Source organism: Platalea leucorodia (assembly GCF_965183815.1).
Source record: "Platalea leucorodia genome assembly, chromosome: W".
Taxonomy (NCBI): Eukaryota; Metazoa; Chordata; class Aves; order Pelecaniformes; family Threskiornithidae; genus Platalea; species Platalea leucorodia.
In genome coordinates, this window is record NC_138859.1 from 43,856,689 (window position 1) to 43,876,369 (window position 19,681).

Below are 19,681 nucleotides of genomic sequence, written 5' to 3' on the forward strand. Positions count from 1 at the left end.
GCGTATGAGACACTGGCTTTTCTAGAACTGGTTTTTAAAACAAGAGTTTGAAAAGCGTGCGTGCGGTGGGGAATCGATACCAACCTGGGTTTAACTCTTTTTGCCGCGTGGCTAAAGCATCGACTTGCTTTCCACTCTCTTCTGATCATGCTCAGAGACAGGTGAAGGGCCAGAAGAAAGCGATTAAGTGCTTTTCTACACAAATGGCTCTTCTGTGATTTTTGTTACTTGCTGGATAAGACCCCTGCTTTTCTTTTTTTTTTCTTTTTTTTTTTTCCCCTCCTTTTTTTTTTCCTCCTGTTCTTTTCTTTTTTTACATGGGTCAGCCACACTGCTAACTCCAGGGACTGGTCGTACCAAGCTGCGCTCTGGTTAGAAACGAAGCCAGGAAGATCAGGAAAGAAAGTTATAACCAAAAACCCTGCTCCAAGAGCTCACGCCGTGGACTCCTTTCAGAGTTTACCATTAAATTAATTCCCTACTCCTTTCTTGGTAGATTTTGGGCATGGAGCAATGTTAAAATATCCATAGACATGGGCGAGACACCTATCGTCCCCGGCCTGTACACCCTTTTTGCACTAGTATCAGTGATGACAGAAGAGAAGCTAAAATAAAATGGTCTGAATGTGGAAAGGGAGATTTCTACTTACGCTGTGAGAAATGCTCTTCCTTCTGCACAGTCTAATAGTGCTGATTTATTTGACAAGTTATACAGTCAGAACATCCTGAACTTGAACTCACACTTGTCCCACACGTACAGCGTTACGGAGGTGTGAAAGGGGTACCCAAGCACTAACGGCGATGGAAATAGCCTCGCTTTTTAGGAAGGGGCTTAGCACTGCCATGCCAGGAATCTGCCCTCTCTTCTATTTCTGGTACCCGACAGGAAAAGAAAATAAAATCCTCTAGAAGCTCGTTTTATGATGAGCTTCCAAGTCTAAGGGATGAAACAAACATCCCAGCTACGTGAAGAGTGAGAAATCAGATTATGCATTGTGCTCCTGCTAGGAACACCGAGTCAGGGCACGGACCCCTTGGTGCTTTCATTCCCACTCCCGCTTTCCCAGCCTGAAAAAACAAGCCGGAAAATACATTTTTCACTGGGGAATTTTTTTGTTATACAGGCGTGACTCAGGGACGTGTCTCCCACCAGGGAGATGTTTCACATCCCCCCAGCCCTGCATCATGGCTAACCAAACACCTGGCTGGGCGTATTTTGGGACAACATCTACTGAAAACTCTATTTATCCATAACAAAGGACACATAATTTATGCCTGCTGTAAATGTATCAGCGTGAGCCCAAGCTTCTCACATTTCTTTGCAGTGCTACAAAAAGAAACAACCAACCCTTATCCAAATGAGCCTCTCTAAAGAAGGACTGTGCCTCGCTCGCTTCCCTCCATCAAAATCCGCACCAAAACCAGGCTCCCCACCAAAAGCTAATCCCAAAGGCAAACCCCCGCCATCGCGGGTGCCGTGACAGTACGGGATAATTACACCGAGACACAACGCTGGATGACAGCAGACACTTAGGAAGTAGCAGACCATGTGCTGGTTGAAAAACCCAAGGCTGCGTGGCCACCCACTAACATCCACACCCCATATTGTCCTGCTCGAGGGGCTGTGCATCTCAAAAATATCTTGAACGAGACCCAAAAGTGAACAGAAGGCAGCCAAGACTCAGGTCGCAAAGTACTGAACAGAAACACCCTTAACCCCCAACAAAACCTGCTCTTCAGCAATAACTGTATTTATTACGTTTACCCAAACTATTATTTGTATGCATTATTTTAAAATAATGCATATACTTATATTTACATTTGTACTGTTGATTGTATTTATATATTTATACTCATATTTATCCAAACCATACCCTGGGTCATCCGTGACCTTATCCGAACATCTCTTCCCCCATTCAACACTCCTACACCACGATGAGCTGTTCAGCTGCACCAGTAACAGTCTTCACACCTCACCTAGGTCAAAATTCATATTCATTTCAGGGAAATATACTGGTTTCTGAAAATTCATTGCAGCCACCTTTCAAAAACCTTCTGAAACCTTTCTAAATTGGCTAAGGAGTCTCGGTTTCCCAAAGACAGTGCATCAGTGGTGCATCAAAGCCCAAATCCCTTCCTCCTCCGTAAGCTGGTATCTCATGGACCATTCAAGAGCATCCACAGGAAGAGTTTGCTAGGTGTAAGCTTTTAGACAGCTCAGCCTCGTTTCCCAAGTTAAAGACTTTTTAAGCTGGCAAAAAGGAAAAATAAATCTAATTACACAAGATTCTTGAAGGAGCCAGAGATAGTATAAATATTTGAGATACAAATTAGCAGGAGAAGTGGAGAGAAGAGAGGAAGAGCTTTGTTATAGTTACAGAAACAGCTGTCATGGGGGAAGGAGGGAAAAGCAGCACTCAAAATCAGCAGTAAGTCACTCTTTCATTGCAGATGGAGACTTCGGGCAGCGTCCTATATTCAGAAGTGGGGAAAACACCAGTGAGCTGTATTTGTCTTTCTTTTTCAATGGTTCCTCTCAGGCCAAGCCACCTATAGGGATGCAAAATCCTTTCCTTTAGGGCTACGGGTTGCCTCTCACTATGGCGTTTGAAGCAATTCCTCCTTGCTTTTCACAGGGACCTCAGCTCTTCCTAGACTGACAGTCACCCAATGTGTCAGCACCCAAAATATCGCGTGCTACAGCTGGTCTGTGCAGGTCTGCACTGCGTTAAAGGAAACTCGTAGACCTGGCTGGTCCTTGTTGCAACCCTCAGCTCATTTTCTTGCAACTCCAGCAAGAACCTCGGGCGGGAGATCCTTAAAGAGAACCTCTTGCAGTGCGACACCGCTAAAAATGAACTCCGAGATGTGTTTCCTTGCAAGTTCATTTTCTACCTCTTGTAGGCTAAAGGTTAAAGAACCCTGCTCTTTTGTAACACGTGCTACCTATTGCTATGAAATGGTATTAATAGAGAGTTATTAAGGTTTGTTAGATATGTAGGACTATGTATGTTATTACGTTAGGAACGTAGAAAGTAGGAAAACCCAAAATTAACATTTTCATTCTGAACTTCCTGGGTTAAAACCTGAAGAAAACACAATTTGCGCACTCACACAGAAGTCAGATCTGCAGAAGCTGTTTAAGAAGGTGGCGGTTCTCATCTGCTGGGTTTTTCCCTTCCAAACTGCAGCTTCACTTTGCTTTACAAGGTCAAGAAACTTCAAACTTCCATAGCCACGTTTAACCAGCTGGAAGACACTTGGGCAACACAGATGTCATGCTTAGAGACTAAAAACTGGATGGACTAAGTGCCAGAACAAGCTACTGCTAAGAGGCATGCTCTTAGTGAGGGCTGAACATACATCCTTTCCATCTTGAATTTCTGCTTTTTTGCATTCTTCTGAGGACATGATGCGGACAGCAAAAATTGGTATTACTACCGTCAAGTGGCGTAGTATGATGTTATCCCGGGTAACATATGTTCCTCTGGATTTCTCAGTTGCATTGCAATATTTGTTAAGGGGACAAGGAGAGAAGGAGCATCTGAAATGTAGGCCTGCACTGAAAGAAAATTCCGTTACAGAGCCTATCCTAGAAACTGGTTTTCTGAGGATGAGCAGGACATAAGAATTGGCCTAACAGTCAAGACCAGAGCATTTGGGTACAGTTAGAGCAGGAGGACACAACCCACACAAGCCGCGACAGGAGCCTAGCAAGCTTCAGTTGCTCTATATGTTGTAGGGAGAAAATGATGGAGGCAGAACTATGAGGATTTAGAGCTTAGGGACAAGAAGAATTGCAGGGTAGGGTAATAGCTGGGAAGACACAAGATGACTATGGTCAACCAGCACTGCTGCTGGGAGATGGAGGCTATTACTGCAATGCACGCAGCAGATTTATTTGGTTTTGTCCTGAGTGGCACCTTGGGAATGCAAGGAAAGCCGACAAGAAGCAAAGCTGGAGCCTGGAACAAGAAACCCATTGGGTTTCAGCTGCAAGAATTCAACCCTACTGGGTGCAAACTGCTGAGACCTGCAGTGTCATGTCAAAGGAAACCCAAAAAAGTCCCAGTGGGAAAGTGTGCAGTGGAAAAAGCACCCTGATTCACCATAAGTGGGCTTGTTACCGCCGTGGAAGACTCAAACAGGCAGACCAGATGTTGCCCCAGAGAGAACATCTGTGAGCCCACCCCAGGCCCAGGAGCTGATGGAGAGCTACAGCTTTCAAACTGCTCTCTCTAATAGTCAGAATCGATTACAGGAGGTTTGGGGTTATTACCAGGTTCAGACAATTTGTTTGGGCTGTTGGAGCCATGCAACAGGTTACAGCACTAAGCAGGAGCTCCTCACTCACCTTCAGACTGTTGTATGCAAAATCTTCATGGTCCGAAGTCACTTCAGTCTTCGTTTCAATTACCTGCATGGATTAAAGAGATAAACTAATATTTAAAAGCAGCCAGAGGAACTGGCCCATGGCACAGGATGGTTAGGCATGCCTCGATCAACAGCCAGCCCTGCTGCAGCTCAACCATAATAATGTTATTAATTGCCATTAGACGGAGTACAACAAAACGTAGTGGGGCAGGGGCTGCTTCAGGAGAAAATGGTTTAATCTCATTAATATCTTGACAACTGTGGCTCACTGCAGCTTTTGAACAATGACAGTCATTAGGGGAACAATCTTCAACATAGCAGTGGGGAAGCAGGTTTTCAATTTGCCTCTGCGGCAATGATGAGAGGCTGGGAAAGTTTCCTATTTCATGTGTTTCCTGCAAATTGCTAGAGGTGATCTGTAAGAATATCTGGTGGAGCACGTAAATAATTACAGTTGATGATTTTGTTGAGCCTCTTATTGCATTTGTCAACAGCCAAATGCATCTCAGGCCGGAGAGAAATAAACAAAATTCCCAAACAAAGCAACAGCAGCCCCAGAAATTTCAATTATGAAACCAAGAGTGATGGCATTTGCTCAGCATTTTATCGAAGAGCATCTTTACTGCTTCACGACACCATGCACACAGCACTGCTGTTTCATGGCAGGCATCGTCTCCCACACTCTGGCCTCTGTACAAGTCACAAAGCCTCAGTTACAGGGTAAAATGTATACAAGACATCTGCAAGACACCTTCATCAATGACACAGACAGTGGGATCGAGTGCACCCTCAGCAAGTTTGCCGATGACACCGAGCTCAGTGGTGCAGGTGACCCGCCTGAGGGACAGGACGGCATCCAGAGGGACCTGGGCAGGCTGGAGAAATAGGCCTGTGTGAACCTCATGAGGTTCAACAAGGCCAAGTGCAAGGTCCTGCACCTGGGTCAGGGCAACCCCCGGTATCAGCACAGGCTGGGGGATGGAGGGATGGAGAGTAGCCCTGCCGAGAAGGACTCGGGGGTGCTGGGGGATGAAAAGCTGGCCATGGGCCGGCAATGTGCTCTGGCAGCCCAGAAAGCCAAGCGTCTCCTGGGCTGCATCCCCCACAGCGTGGGCAGCAGGGCGAGGGAGGGGATTCTGCCCCTCTGCTCCGCTCTGGGGAGACCCCCTGGAGCCCCACGTCCAGCTCGGGGGTCCTCAGCACGGGAAGGACACGGAGCTGCCGGAGCGGGGCCAGGGGAGGCCACAAAAATGCTCCGAGGGTGGCCCAGCTCTGCTGTGAGGGCAGGCTGAGAGCTGGGGGGGTTCAGCCTGGGGAGGAGAAGGCTGCGGGGAGACCTGATTGCGGCCTTTCAGTACTTAAAGGGGGCTTAGAAGAAAGACGGGGACAGACTTTTTAGCAGGGCCTGTAGCGACAGGACAAGGGGTGATGGTTTTAAACTAAAAGAGGGGAGATTCAGACTGGATATAAGGAAGAAATTTTTCACTCTGAGGGTAATGAAACACTGGAATGGGTTTTGCCCAGAGAGGTGGCAGATGCCCCATCCTTGGAAACATCCAAGGCCAGGCTGGACGGGGCTCTGAGCAACCTGATCTGGTTGAAGGTGTCCCTGCTCATGGCAGGGGAGATGGACTGGATGACCCTTAAAGGTCCCTTCCATCCCAAAGCATTCTGTGATTCTATGATTCTATTAAAAGCCCCCCATGCTAAACATCAGCTCACTGGCAGCTAGAGAGCTGTATTTTCAGATTCCAGTTGCAAGTCTGGATGGACTTCTGTCTCTTAAGTTATCACTATGCTGTCGGTAATCTTAATTTTTTAATTTTTTTTTAATTACTTCCAAGCAAACAACCCCAACTGTAGGAAGATATTTTTCCACAAGGAAGAAAGAATATATCAAAGGAATATCCCTGCACTGCAACAGAAAGGAAGAACCCATTCTTCTAACAGCTACCTTGCTCTTTCTGATTTACCATACCATTTTTTAAGCTACATTCCTATATGATCATTACTGGGAGGGAAAAAAAAACAAACCACAGAGATTATAACAAAACCAAACTGAGGACACAAGCCTGGTGTTCAGGTTGGAAAAGACCTTTAAGATCATCGAGTCCAACCGTTAACCCAGCACTGCCAAGCCCACCGATAAACCATGTCCCTAAGCACCACATCTGCCCTTCTTTTAAATCCCTCCAGGGATGGGGACTCAACCCCTGCCCTGGGCAGCCTGGGCCAGGGCCTGACAGCCCTTTGGGGGAAGAAGTTTTTCCCAATACCCAACCCAAACCTGCCCTGGCGCAGCTTGAGGCCGTTCCCTCTCGTCCCATCGCTTGTTCCTGGGGAGAAGAGACCGACCCCCCCGGCTCCAGCCTCCTTTCAGGCCGTTGCAGAGAGCGAGGAGGGCTCCCCTCAGCCTCCTCTTCTCCAGGCTGAGCCCCCCCAGCTCCCCCAGCCGCCCCTCCCCAGCCTTGTGCTCCAGCCCCTGCCCCAGCCTCGCTGCCCTGCTCTGGCCACGCTCCAGCCCCTCCATGGCCGCCTTGGGGTGCGGGGCCCAGCGCTGAGCACAGCATTCGAGGGGCGGCCTCACCAGTGCCCAGCGCAGGGGCACCATCCCCTCCCTGCTCCTGCTGGCCACACCGTTCCTGATACAGGCCAGGGTGCCACTGGCCCCCTTGGCCACCTGGGCACCCTGCTGGCTCATGTCCAGCGGCTGTCGACCAGCACCCCCAGGCCCTTTCCCGCCGGGCAGCTCCCAGCCGCTCCTCCCCACGCCTGCAGCGGTGCCTGGGGTTGTTGTGCCCCCAGGGCAGGACCCGGCCCTGAGCCTTGCTGACCCTCACCCCGTGGCCTGGGCCCATCGACCCGGCCTGGCCAGGGCCCTCTGCAGGGCCTCCCTGCCCTCATGTTACCCTTCCTTGTTCTGACCTTTGCTAACAAAACTCCACAATTCACATTTCTCAAGAGAGAAGGAAATGGGATCAGTGCATGCAGAATAAAATGTGCCAAAATTGATTCTACATTTCATTGCTTTCAAGATACTTAAGATACTGTCCTAAATCTAACCAGTTTATTTAAAATACAAAAGAAAAAAAAAATCAGTTGTGTCCAATTGCCAAAAAAGTTTCTCCCCATTTCCCACCTGGATTTGCTGCCTCTTAACTTGAACTTGTCACTCTCAAACCTCAATTCCTACATCGTGTGTCCGCAGGCAATCAAGGAAAGTCGGTTACCGACATGAAATACTAGTATCGAGAAAAAGCCATCTCTTACCTGGGATTTCTTGCTCTCTTGCTCCTTTTTCTCCAGCTGGGTTTGCAGCTTCTTCCTCTCCTGCTCGAGCTCCCTCACTCGCTTCTGTAGCTTTAGGAAGAGGCTCATGTCCATGGCGGCTTTCTCCATCCCGACCTCCTGGAGAAAAACAGGGGAGTGGAAAAAGGGGAAGACCTCAGTCAGATTTTATAACCACAGACAGTACCAGATACGCCCTGACCGTTACATCAGCACCGACCCCAGCCACAGCCAGTAACAGGAGCATCCCAAGAAAGGCAGGTGCTTTCAAAGACCAGACCCCCATTTTAAGCACTTATTTTTAATGTCAATAAACAGTCGACTCATTTTAATAAATCACTGAATGTTTAACAGCCCAAGAGATAAGCAGGCTGATTGGGGCCACAGCTAAGAAAATTAAAAATACCCTACTGAGTCACTTCTAGCCAAGTATTTATTAGTTGGTTTTTTAATTGGCTTCACCTGGAATATTTTATATTAAAGCATGGCCAATGCTGATTACTTTGACTTCAGCAAATGCTCTCAGAGCAGTTCAGAAATATTAAAGCAACGTAACGCAGCAGCCAGCGAAGGGAAGTGGGGGTTTCTGCAGGCGTGCTACGTGGGACCAAAAAATACGGTCCTGCCAGTGGGGTGGCAGATCCTAGGAACGTTCATCATCCACGCACGCTCTCGAGTCATGAAAGCGGAGTTTGAAAAGCAGCCTATTCTAGCAAACGTCAGCAAAACACGTTTCCCTTTTCCATGCGATTCTTGATAGCCAGGGAATAATTTAGGCTGCTCTTCTCTGCATTACGAGACTGTTGATGAGAGGGGCTGTGCTGGCCAGCAAAGCACGCGTGAAGACACATTGGAATGAAAATGCTCGGGGGCAAGGGGGTAATGAACTTCGGTATCCTTGCGGAGAAGGATCACTATACAGTCATTGCCATCGGTGCTAGGAATAACTACATGTAACAATGCTGACCACTTCGATGAATTTTCATCAGTCTTTAAGCTGGGATGGCCAAAAGACACCGCTTTATTATTTTTAGAGCCCTATTTAAGCCTGGTGCCACAAACAAGTAAGCACTTGCCATAGAACCACAACCCTGCAATCCCTCTCGCACAATTAATGACGTATTTCTGCAGCACGAAATGAATTTCATCCGTCACACCTTATAGTCCAACCTGCATTCCTCCTATTCCTAAGACCCACGTCCATCACCCCTGCAGAGCAGGGCTCCCCTCCTCCCCCCGAGCCTGCCCGATTGACCGTACCTCCACTTGTTGTATGACATCCTCGGTGTCTCCTATCTCAGAGGTTGATATGGATGGATAATTGGAATCAGACTCCAGACTGCTCTGGTTGGATGGGTTTCTTCTGTGCCCCGGTGCTTGCTGCCAAGGAGCGATGCAGATACATAATATATTCAGTGTTGAAGGAAGGATTCCTCGTGAAGCATTGTTTCTTAGAGCAAATATATGTCTATATATTAAGGTTACCTTTACAAAAGGCTTGACTGTCACCTTATAGTGAATTTAATTTTCTAGTTCTTATGGCCCTGCCATAACACTCATATTAACACAAGGGAATAGTTTAAAATTGTGAAGTGGTACAGAAGCTCAGCTGAAAAATTCTGCATGAATTAAAGGCTCTTCATGACACCAGATGCCTGTGAAGTACAAACATGTAAATCTGAGCTCAAGATTATGCTGTTCACAGCACCGCCTGGGGTTCCCTTTAAACACTCAACCTTCCACCTAAATCCAGCAGCACTGTAACAATTATCTACTTTTCAACAGTTCTTCTAAGACTTTAGCAAAGGTGAACCTAAAAGCTTTGGCTTTTGAAATTTTGAAACCGTGTTGTTGGGATTTTGGGGGGTTTTGTTTTTTAATCCAACACCTACACGTGAACATTACTGAAGGAGGACATGGTTTAGTGGTGGACTTGGCAGTGCTGGGTTAACGGTTGGACTCGATGATGTTAAGGGTCTTTTCCAACCTTAACGATTCTATCATTCTATGATTCTATGAAACAAAAAGCAAAACAAGAAGCATGAACCAACTTTTGCTGAGATTCACAGATATCTCTAAGTATCTTAACTGAAAGATCAGGCTCCTTTTTCAAGGCACGCATATGGTTTGGCTTCTGTGTAGAAGTTCAGTCTTAGAAATATCAAGCACAAACTGCACGATAACGTCAGTTCTATTAAGTGTTTTGAGGATGAGTGAGCCATGTTATCCAGCCACCAACATCGTGTCCAGGACACAACAGAATAGGGATCATTTCAGTTTCGTTACCTTTATAATAGTCAGTTCATCCCGCAAGTTGTCATATCTCTGCTCCAGCCTCGAATACTCTTTTACCAGGTTCTGATAACGCGACCTCTCCTCTTCCAGCTCTTTCTTCATCTGGATATTTTCCTCAACCGTGTTTCGTGCAAATTCATCTTTAAAATAAGGAGAAAAAAATAAAAGGAAAAGAATTTATAATCTTCATCTCTGAAGTGAACTTCTTGTAAATATGTGCAATAACAATGACTAATTAACAAAACGCTCCCTGCCGAGAACCTTTAAAATACATATAAGCATTCTCTAATATTTAGAGAGAATTATAATTATAATCCAGATCTGTCTCCTTGCCATTTGGAACAGCTTGAGTTGTTCTGCTCGGAGAGCGGAACATTTGAGTTACAGAAAAACATTTGAGTTACAGAAAAATCTCCAGCACCTTACAAACCATCAGATCTATTATGCTTAACCCAGCTGTGTCAGCTCCAGCCATAAACCCACTTAAGAAAAGAGCAGCACAGTATGGAAATACATTTATGTTTAAGAAGTGGTACTCGCTGCATTTAAAGACTTCTCTGCCTGCTTCCCACCACCATATTTGGCATGGGAGCAAATCAACAGCAGCATCTCTTTCTCATGTCATCATCAACTATTTCCCATGATAAGACCACAGCGGTTGAAATTATCCAATAAATTCATTTATTTGTTAAAAGCTCCCTTTTGGAAGCAAATCCGGTCCCTCGCCTCTTTGAGAAACCAGTCAAATATAGTCCACGTGTCCTTTTAAATCAGTGAACACCAAACAGAACTTGCTTTCCCCAAGCTTCAATGCTCCAAAAGCATCGCATAAGAGAGAAAGAAATATTTGATGCAAGTTTCTTTTTAACATGTGATTTTCATTCCTTTATTTCGCATCGGGCTGCGAGCAAGGGGTACTTCACGAGTGACAGATACATCGACAGAATGATGCATGATGCTCTTTGTAAATCCTGCAACAAAATCAAAGCTGAAAAGGATGATAAAAAAGAAAAAAGCTCAATACTGGGATTTTCCCAGATTGCTTTCCTTTATGTTCATCTCCCCATCTAAGTCCCTGCTTTAAAAAACACTCACAGACTCCTGTCACATTAGAGAAACCCTCTGTCACAGCTCAATGCTGTTAACTGTGCTGTTCTTGGATCCTTTATTCATCAATCCTGGGACGTTGTTATTCTCCACCTTCCAGCTCTAGGAGCCTCGCTGCCTGCCACATCACCCGGAGTAAATACTGTAAACGTAACTGAACTAAAAAGCCCTTTTGGGTACTTTATTCCATATTTCACCAATTAAACCAGCCTCTGTCTTGCCATCCACCAGCAGGACAGCACAAACAGAATGAGCTGCACAACGAAAACAACAACAAAAACCACCAGGAAAGGGGTGCGGGAAGATGAGCGCTTTTCAAGGTAGGGGCTAATAACAAAGCACTCAGGAAAAACAGATTTCAGGGGAGAACAGCTAAGCTTCTCGTTTAGTGGAGGCATTACAATACTATAAGCATTTTTTCTTACCTTCAGATTGACACAGGATCCTGCTGTTAAGCTCCTCTTTTTCCTGCTTCAGGAGAGCATTTTCTTCTTCCAGGTCGGATATGCGCTACGAAACAAGGCAAAGAATTACTGCTTGCCGCAGGTCAGAGCCTCTGTAGAGGGATTACATTTCACCTGGCTGGAGACGGGGAGCTTTGTTAGGGCTCTCTTTGCTTTTTAAAAGATCTATCCCCTTGTGCTTTGCCGGTTATCCTTTGTACATCAGGAGTTGAAGCGTAGGAGAACTGCACTGCAACAACAGAGAGGAACTTTTCTTTTCCTGAGTGCATTTCTCCCTTAAATTAATGTTTTTAGCAGAAGCTTACAAAATACTGAGCAACTGGACTTGGCGACCGCGATCTGCAGGAGTGAAACTCTTACAAGTGATCAGGTCAGCAAATCAGAGGTTTATTTCCACATCTCAATGGGCTTCGTTGCTATCTTCAAGTCATAACACTGACTGCTGCTGGGGGGAAAAAAAAAATCTGCTGATGGTTTCGGGCAACGTGGCACTTAAGTAGTTAAGACGGACACAGTTAATGTGAGCACCGTGGAAGACTAATACTAAATAGTTCAGGCTTTTTTAACTTCATGTGTATTGTACCCACTTCATGTAATCAGATTATAGTCACTTTAATGCTTCACACTACTACAGAACCTCTGGCACAGCAATGCACAGTGTGTACCAGGGCCGTTAGTAAATACAACAGGAGCATATATTAACACCAAATACTGCCTAGCAAAAATTCATGAAACCAGAAACTAAATCCTACAAAACAGTATTCTTTTTTTAACGACCTCTTTATTAAAAGCGAAGGGAAGCAAGGCCACTTGTCACAACAACAAGGCTGGACTGACGCTGACAGCAACCTATCCTGTAATTGTGTTCATCCTCAGGAATTTTGATGCAATTCAACAGCGTTATCTCAAAACACAAAACCATCACATTATCAAGTGAAATATGCTGCTACGGTTAAGCGGGATGAATCTGTTGCTGTCAGGTAGGAGAACAAACTGTCACATCATCCCAGCGCAATATCATTCCCTGTGCCCGCTCCATTGCATCCTGTAGCCATGGCTTAGAAAACAGCTACACACAGCAGAAGGATCTCAAAGATAAACAACACTGTACACACCATAATAAAAGTTTTCCGTGCCCAAGAATAATAATTTTGCTGTCACCACTCGCTACAATTTATAGGCAGCCCAGCTGGCATGCTTTCCTCGCACAGACTTCAATCTTCCACACAAGCATCCTCAAATCAAGGTATTTTATCAAATACTGCATATGCCAGATACATAATAATGGTGAGGGTAAAAGCACAACATATATTTTACTGTAAGTCACGACTGAAGCAGTCATATCCCGTGCACAGAACGATAATCCCCTGCATCTCTACACATAGTAGGAAAGTTGGACACTGGAAATACAACCAGAAAGTGAAGAAAACACAATTTAAAGTACACAGAGCTACCGGTGTTTTAAATGCTCTGGCCTGAGCCATAATTTTAATAGTCTGTACTAAAACCAACTACATACCTTCATTTGTACATCACTTCAAATAAACGTCAGAGCAAACGTGCAGCCATTAGATCAGCACTAGCGTCTTCAAGTTAGGAAGAATTCTTAAAAATATTAGAGAAGAGGCACAAGAGTGATAGAAAGGAAGGAAAACCTGCTCTGCAATGGGACAGCAAGGAACTCAACTCGTTTATCCCAACAGGGAAAAGATTAGGAGCGACGGGATTATTTCACTAGTGCTCTTTAATGCATGCTGATAACAAACTCCTCTGCCCAGAAAACAAAGTTACGATGGTTGGAAAACAAAACTAGACAAAAATTTGGAGTATTTTCAGCTGCACTGGGGGGATATTTTAGAACTGAAAGGTTTGGTAGAATCCGCAATAATTATTCCCAGGTTTAAAAATTTCTAATCCAGATTGGATATAGATATTTTTAAGATATGATCTTCAACGACTGAGCTTCTTTATCGCATTCCTGTTTCCATACGAAACAGAAACAAGCTGAAATTCAGTATTTGTGTTTACAGAAACGCAATGAGAATGAAACCAGTCCATTAAACATGGGTAGCGGCAAGAGGAGCAGGTTACACCACGGCCAAGCAGCACAAACCCCATTTCTGGTACCTACGCTGGTACCTTTTATACCTCGTGCTCATCTTTCTATAGGAAACATCTTTGACGGTGCTTCAAGGGCAACAGCACCTGCTTTGAAGGATTTCTATGGAAGATGTTGAGCTGTGAGCACTCGTGATGGCTTCAGCCCTTATTTAAGTGTTACACTGGAACCACCTGCTCATGAGATCTGGCTCCGGTCCTCCCCTAATCTTGTGAGGAAAAGATGACGGCATTTAGGATTTTTCCTAATAGAAGTCCTGGCCAGGCTTTAAATCGTCCTAACTCACCAAGTGAGAAGATTAGGTGCTACCGAAAGCCCTAAAAGAGCTGTTGGTACTCAACCAGATCTGATGTTTTAAACTTTATCACAAATGGAATAAGAAGAGTTATTCTAAAATTAAGTAGCTGGAGAGAAAAGCTGTAAGGAAGAGATTAAAGGACATTTTTTCAGTAACAAAATCATAACTAACATGGATTTGCAGAAGCTGCAACCCCAGCTCAAGTCCATAAAATTAAGGCTGTCACCTCACTCTCACTCAGAAGTGTCTGATGACTTTGGGTATCATCTCCAGAGCGAGGACATCCCACCACAACCACGGTGTAGTCTAGTTATTGAAGGCGAAAAGCGCTTCTCGCACCTGAATTCAGTTTCACAACACTCCCCACGCTTTTGATAGTTATTAGAACTACTCAAAAATCTCTGCCAAAATTTTTCTTGGAAAGTGTTTTGGCTAAATGAACGTTTCCAGGAGGGAAACGGGTCTTTTCCATCTTCCCACTGACGAGGAATCAAAGGGAGCAATTGAAAGCTAATGTCAGAAATGGGAGCCTGCTCCGTAGAAATGCTATGTTTTATAATTAAACCATTTATTGTCACGGTAAAGTACATAGTATTTGCTCTGCTGTAGGCAATTCTACAACAAGGGAAAGCTTTTGCTTTGTTTTCATGCTTTTCGAAAGCATTTCTTCAGTCATTAAATCAACCTTTCTTCTGAGTGCTCAAAGGGGATTTGCAATCAAGAACAAAGAGAAGCAGTTTTTTCCCCAGCTGCATCACCTTCAAAATAAAGCATCCTTTCAGGCTCTAAAAGCCTGTACTGCAGCCAGCTAATGAATTGAGCCCCGTGCCAAAATGGATCTTCTCATTTGGTGCTGGAGAAAAGCAAAGCACCGACTCCATACGTCCCTGTGTGGGTGCAATACACGCGCAAAGAGTGGAGTAACTGCTTTTCTGACAGCTCTTGGTCCAGCCAAGAGACAACACACATACAGGCTGAACTCCCTTTTGAGAAGCACACCCAAAAATGCATTTTAGCTCTGCTAGTTGTTCAGATTAAGTTATCCTGCCCACACAATCCTGACAGCTTCTCACCCAAACCCACCATCTGAGGGCTCACCCACAAGGGGAGGTTGGCCAGGGCAGGTGCTGCTGAGTGAAGTGCCCTAGAAGAGCTTCATCTGGGCACCCCTTCACCATAATTAAAATGCAGCTAATCCCAGACCCCCTTTTTTATCTCCACAAGCAACTCATCTTCAGGTTGTCACCCAAAAAGTGCTATTCTAGAGTAAACAGCTGCAAAATAGCTTTTTCTATGCAATGCATTGAGTAGAAAAGCCATAAGTTCCTTCCAATAGCAGGATCAAAGACACCATTTCAACTGCCAGTGCAGAAGAAGGAAGATCACGGATTTAACCTGAGCAGTCTGAACCCATACCTTAGTGCCTCAGGTTAGGAGCATGGGTGTGAAGGTTATTCAGAATGAACCTGACCAAAGAAATTCAGTGTAAAATGTCCATTTTTACTATTTGCAAAAAAAAAAAATTTACACTTTAAAGTCTCCTTCTGCCACTAGAACTCTTTCTTGTACAACGGTGGCAGCGTTGGGCCACGTTCGCCTCAAGAGATCCAGAAAGTGTAGGAGTTTGCATGAAGGAGGGAAAGAAAATCAAAAGGTTTAGTCTACATCGCAGCTCCAAACCCTATAAAGGCTTGTAACAACCAGCCTAGCTGCTGTTGGAGCAGTGCCTCTGCTTGGGAGGGACGAAGTTGGTCCCCACACAGGTCATACTCTGCACGTAGCTACAACACCAGCCGCTGTGACCAGCTGCGATGGCCACAGATCGCATGGCAGAAACCGAGCCCTCGCGTCCCATACCCAGCTGGGCTGAGGAAGGACATCTTCCTAATATTTACAGCATCTACGACTGCCTTCTCCAATATTTTGCATTACACGCCATGAGGAATCACTGTATATACACGAAACTCTGGCAGATCCTTGGTTATTAAGTGCCCTCATTTCAGACAGGTCTGGGTTTGGGGAATTTCTTCATGGTTGGCGGTGCAAAAGGCATCGAGACGGGGCACCCTCCTGATAGGAGACAGTCGCTGCTCCTGCAGGGATGTCCACCTGCCCTTGCTGCCCCATTACCTGGTTAAAAGGTAAATTCTAGGGGCATTCAGTGACAAAAAGAAAAAAAAAATTATAATTAAAGAATAGAAATTAAGTCTTTCCCCTTCAGACTTGTGAAGAGCAAGCTTTCACCCACATGACCACCTACACAACATGAGACGTGACAAATGCACATACCTTTCTCAGTAGGTCTTTCTCCTTGATGTAGCTGTCTTCCACGACCTTCCTCTCACCGTGAGCTTTTTCAAGCTCCAGCTGGAGGTGCTGCATCTCTTCTTGCAAGCTGACAAGCTGGTTGCCATCACCCCGGTGGCTCTGCTGATATTGCATCAGTTCCTTCTTCAGCTTTTCCACCTCGGAGGAGTGGGCAGATGTGAGCGTAGAGAGTTGCTCGTTCAGAAGTTTGTATTCCTTGTTCTGCAGCCAACATCCCAAAAAGAAGAAAATTGGACCATGAGCAAGATCAATGCATGCACTGATGCGCTACAAAAGTAACCGTCAAAAATCCTTGAGCATGGTGGGTAACAAACTTCCAATAATGAACATTTCCACGCATATGCTAATACAGCTCATAAAGCTAAAAACAATTTCAAAACTGTGACAAAAACTCAATAATATTTTGGTAATGATTATACGAGCATTTGTTAAATTGATGTTATACTTGAAGCAAAGGCAAACAACATGCGACAGCGCTGGCAACCAAACCAAAAAGCCTACATTTCTATTACAGCTTCCAAACAACATTGCTTAATGCAACTGGCTTGCAATTTTTTTGGTTTGCAATACTGGGTTTGCAGTTTATCCTTTTATTCCCGATTCCTATGCCTGCAGGAGCCTAGGGTGACAATGCACCGTAGCGTAACTGCAGCCCTGAGCACAGAGAGCTCCCTAAACCCCAACCTTCAGCCATGTGCCGGCTCAATCCATCTTTTTATTTGCTTAGATTTTCTCTTTTAAAGCACTTAGCAATGATTTGCTCCCAAGTTTTGAGACCTGAAAAGTCAGCAGCTTTGATTTTTGTGGTTCAAATCAAAGTCAATGGGAAATATATTGTGACTAATAAAACATCATCATTATTAGCCAGCCCCAGAAACAACAATAAATTCACAACAGACCAAGAGCTTCAGTGAAGAATCCGCCATGTAGCTTTGCTAACACTAAGTAGATAATCATGACAGCAAAAGAACTGTTTTGAAATTTAAAATGTGGTCTGGTTTTTAAAGTTTCCTTTTTGAAAGCTTTCAATACAGCTTTAAAGATCTGGGTTCATATCACTCACTGTACAAAAGATCCAAAGAGCTTTCCTTTCTTAAATGGGCCTTTGGTCGATATTTCACTTGAGCATCAGAAGTATCACTTTTGGTCTTTCCAAATATAAAATGGAAAATATTTGGCAAGAGATTGTTGTCCAGACCAGATGAGAGTCCTGGTAATCTGCAACTTAGCCTTTTGCTGTTTCTCAGAGCTTTAGTCACCAACGGAGTCACACCAGCTCAGGAGAAACTGCTCCTTCCATCCAGAAGTTTTTAGTTCATGTGGAGGCTAAGAAAAGCTTGAGGTGAACAAGACAAGAAGACAAAAGTCTTAAAAGATGCAAATGTATCATTTTAAAAAGTCAGTGGACTAGGGAAGTCCTGATACACAATTTTTGACTCATCAGGATAAGCAGTAAAGGTGCAAAGTCACAGATCCTGAGATGCAACTCTAAGATGTTCACCAGAGTCAAGTAAGCAAGAAAAAAAAAAAACTCCAATGCAAAGAAGTATGATCGATGTCCGTAACAGGGCCAAAGGCTCCCATTAGCTCCTGTACAACAGAGTTTTCAAAGAACCTTACAGCCTGGAAAAGAAAAAAACCACCATGAAAGTAGAGAATTTTATCTTCTTGGTCTACACAGGTTCTTCTAGACCCAACAGACCCCTGTACAAACGCATGGTGAGTTGGTGGATACTGAAATCCCCACCCATACATCGAATTAGTCTCTTCTAGGTTCCCAGTGTGGCCCATAGGATCATTTCTTCCACCATCACACTGATCGTCTTTTTGGCCTCTCTCTAGGTGATCTCCTAAAGCACCCCTCTCTCACTGCAGTCTCAGCGCTCCGAAGCAAGATTAACACACAACTCAAAATGGAAAAACAAGTAAACGACGGACACGAACACTTTTTCCTTTGCTCCTTTGTAATGAATTATTAGCGAACATCAAAGTTCAGCGTTCGTGCGGTATTAAGGAATTAACATTTCTGCATGACCGAAGCCATTTCCAAAGAGAGACGTTTGGAGAGAAAAGCTTTGCCTACGGAGAACGGCAATAAACACGCCGGTTCACAAATCACTGCTGCTTCCCCCACCTGCAAAGGCTTCCCCCAGTCTCTGCTCATTCTCCAACACAACATTTTATGGCTTTGTGTCCCAAGGTTTATGTATACAATTTTACACACCAGCCAACTGAGACTTCAATCCAGATATAAGATAAATGCACAGGAATGCTTTTTCTTGTTGCTAGCTACTAGAGACATGAGAGAGCATTTACTGTCCCGTAGCGAAACAGCTGGTCCTCACTGCAACCAGAGATTGCTCAACAGACCCTGTTAAACTTGAACTTGCTTTATTTTAAATCCTTATCCAGCCCAGCAGAGCTGCGACAGCCCCAGTTTCAACCCCAGGCTCTGTGAACCAATCTAGAGTTTATTCTTCTACAAACGGCAGAGACAACAACTTTATCACTACCGTTACCCAATCTAGTTTTATTCACAATAAATGCTCGCAGAGATACTGCCGCTTGCAGAAACAGCGTAGGGAGCTCACTGTGAGCCTAAATATTGGCTGCAGGAACACATCACACTGAATTTGGTAACAGCCTTAAAAGCGTCTCAGGCAGCTACAACATACGCATCTAAAAAAACCTCACTTAACTGAAAAGCACAAAAAAAAAAAAAAAAAAAAAAGAAAGGAGTCCAATGTGGATAGAAAAAAGTGGTCCAGTGCAGATATTTCACAGCAAAACAGACTGAAAACTTTCTTGTGTGTGCAAAAAATCCCTCACCTGATTTAGCAACTGAATTAAATAGGCCCAGTTACGGATGCTAGAGCATGCGAGCTGAGGCTGACATACGATAACGGGTTTTAACATTTTCAAAGGAAGATCTCTTCCTCGGGGGCACACGGAGTATTGCATCTCTCTGTTCATGCATGAGCTAAAGTAGCAGAAATGGAAACATGTTCTTCCACGGCTAGTCAGAAAACGATACAACTGCAGCTCTCTAGGGTTACCTGCAATTTTTTTTTCCCCTTAAAAAGTTAATTGGCATTTTAAAAGGTCATGTTTATAGATTAGCAAGGACTGACATCAAGACACTTCCAGGAAAATATGAGGCAACAAACTCACTGCTGCCAGAAAAAAATCCAGTGCATTGAAAAGAAAGTCCACTGCAACGGTGCTCATTAGCACATCCAGAGCATCCCAGGGAAACCTCTCAGTCCTGAAACGGTGGCTAAAATTAGCTCACTGGACAGACTACCACAAATAATACCGAGCAGCGATCCTTTCCTGCACAAGTTACACAGAAAGCAAAGTAACTCCTTCAAAACGGTCTGCGCAGAGACCGAGGGCGATCAAGGCGAG

At 44.7% G+C, this 19,681-nt stretch overlaps 1 protein-coding gene across 1 annotated transcript in view; it reads right to left on the reverse strand.

The window, feature by feature from the left end:
* The window catches only part of LOC309601636 (unconventional myosin-Vb-like), a gene marked incomplete at both ends in the record, with an annotated part of 157,041 nt that overhangs the window by 22,540 nt on the left and 114,820 nt on the right, over window positions 1-19,681 (reverse strand). The window contains 6 exons of the mRNA XM_082334789.1: window positions 4,355-4,417; window positions 7,645-7,782; window positions 8,923-9,042; window positions 9,949-10,097; window positions 11,490-11,574; window positions 16,235-16,474. Of these exons, the coding sequence (XP_082190915.1) occupies window positions 4,355-4,417; window positions 7,645-7,782; window positions 8,923-9,042; window positions 9,949-10,097; window positions 11,490-11,574; window positions 16,235-16,474 (795 nt within the window). The remainder of the gene's footprint in view (window positions 1-4,354; window positions 4,418-7,644; window positions 7,783-8,922; window positions 9,043-9,948; window positions 10,098-11,489; window positions 11,575-16,234; window positions 16,475-19,681) is intronic.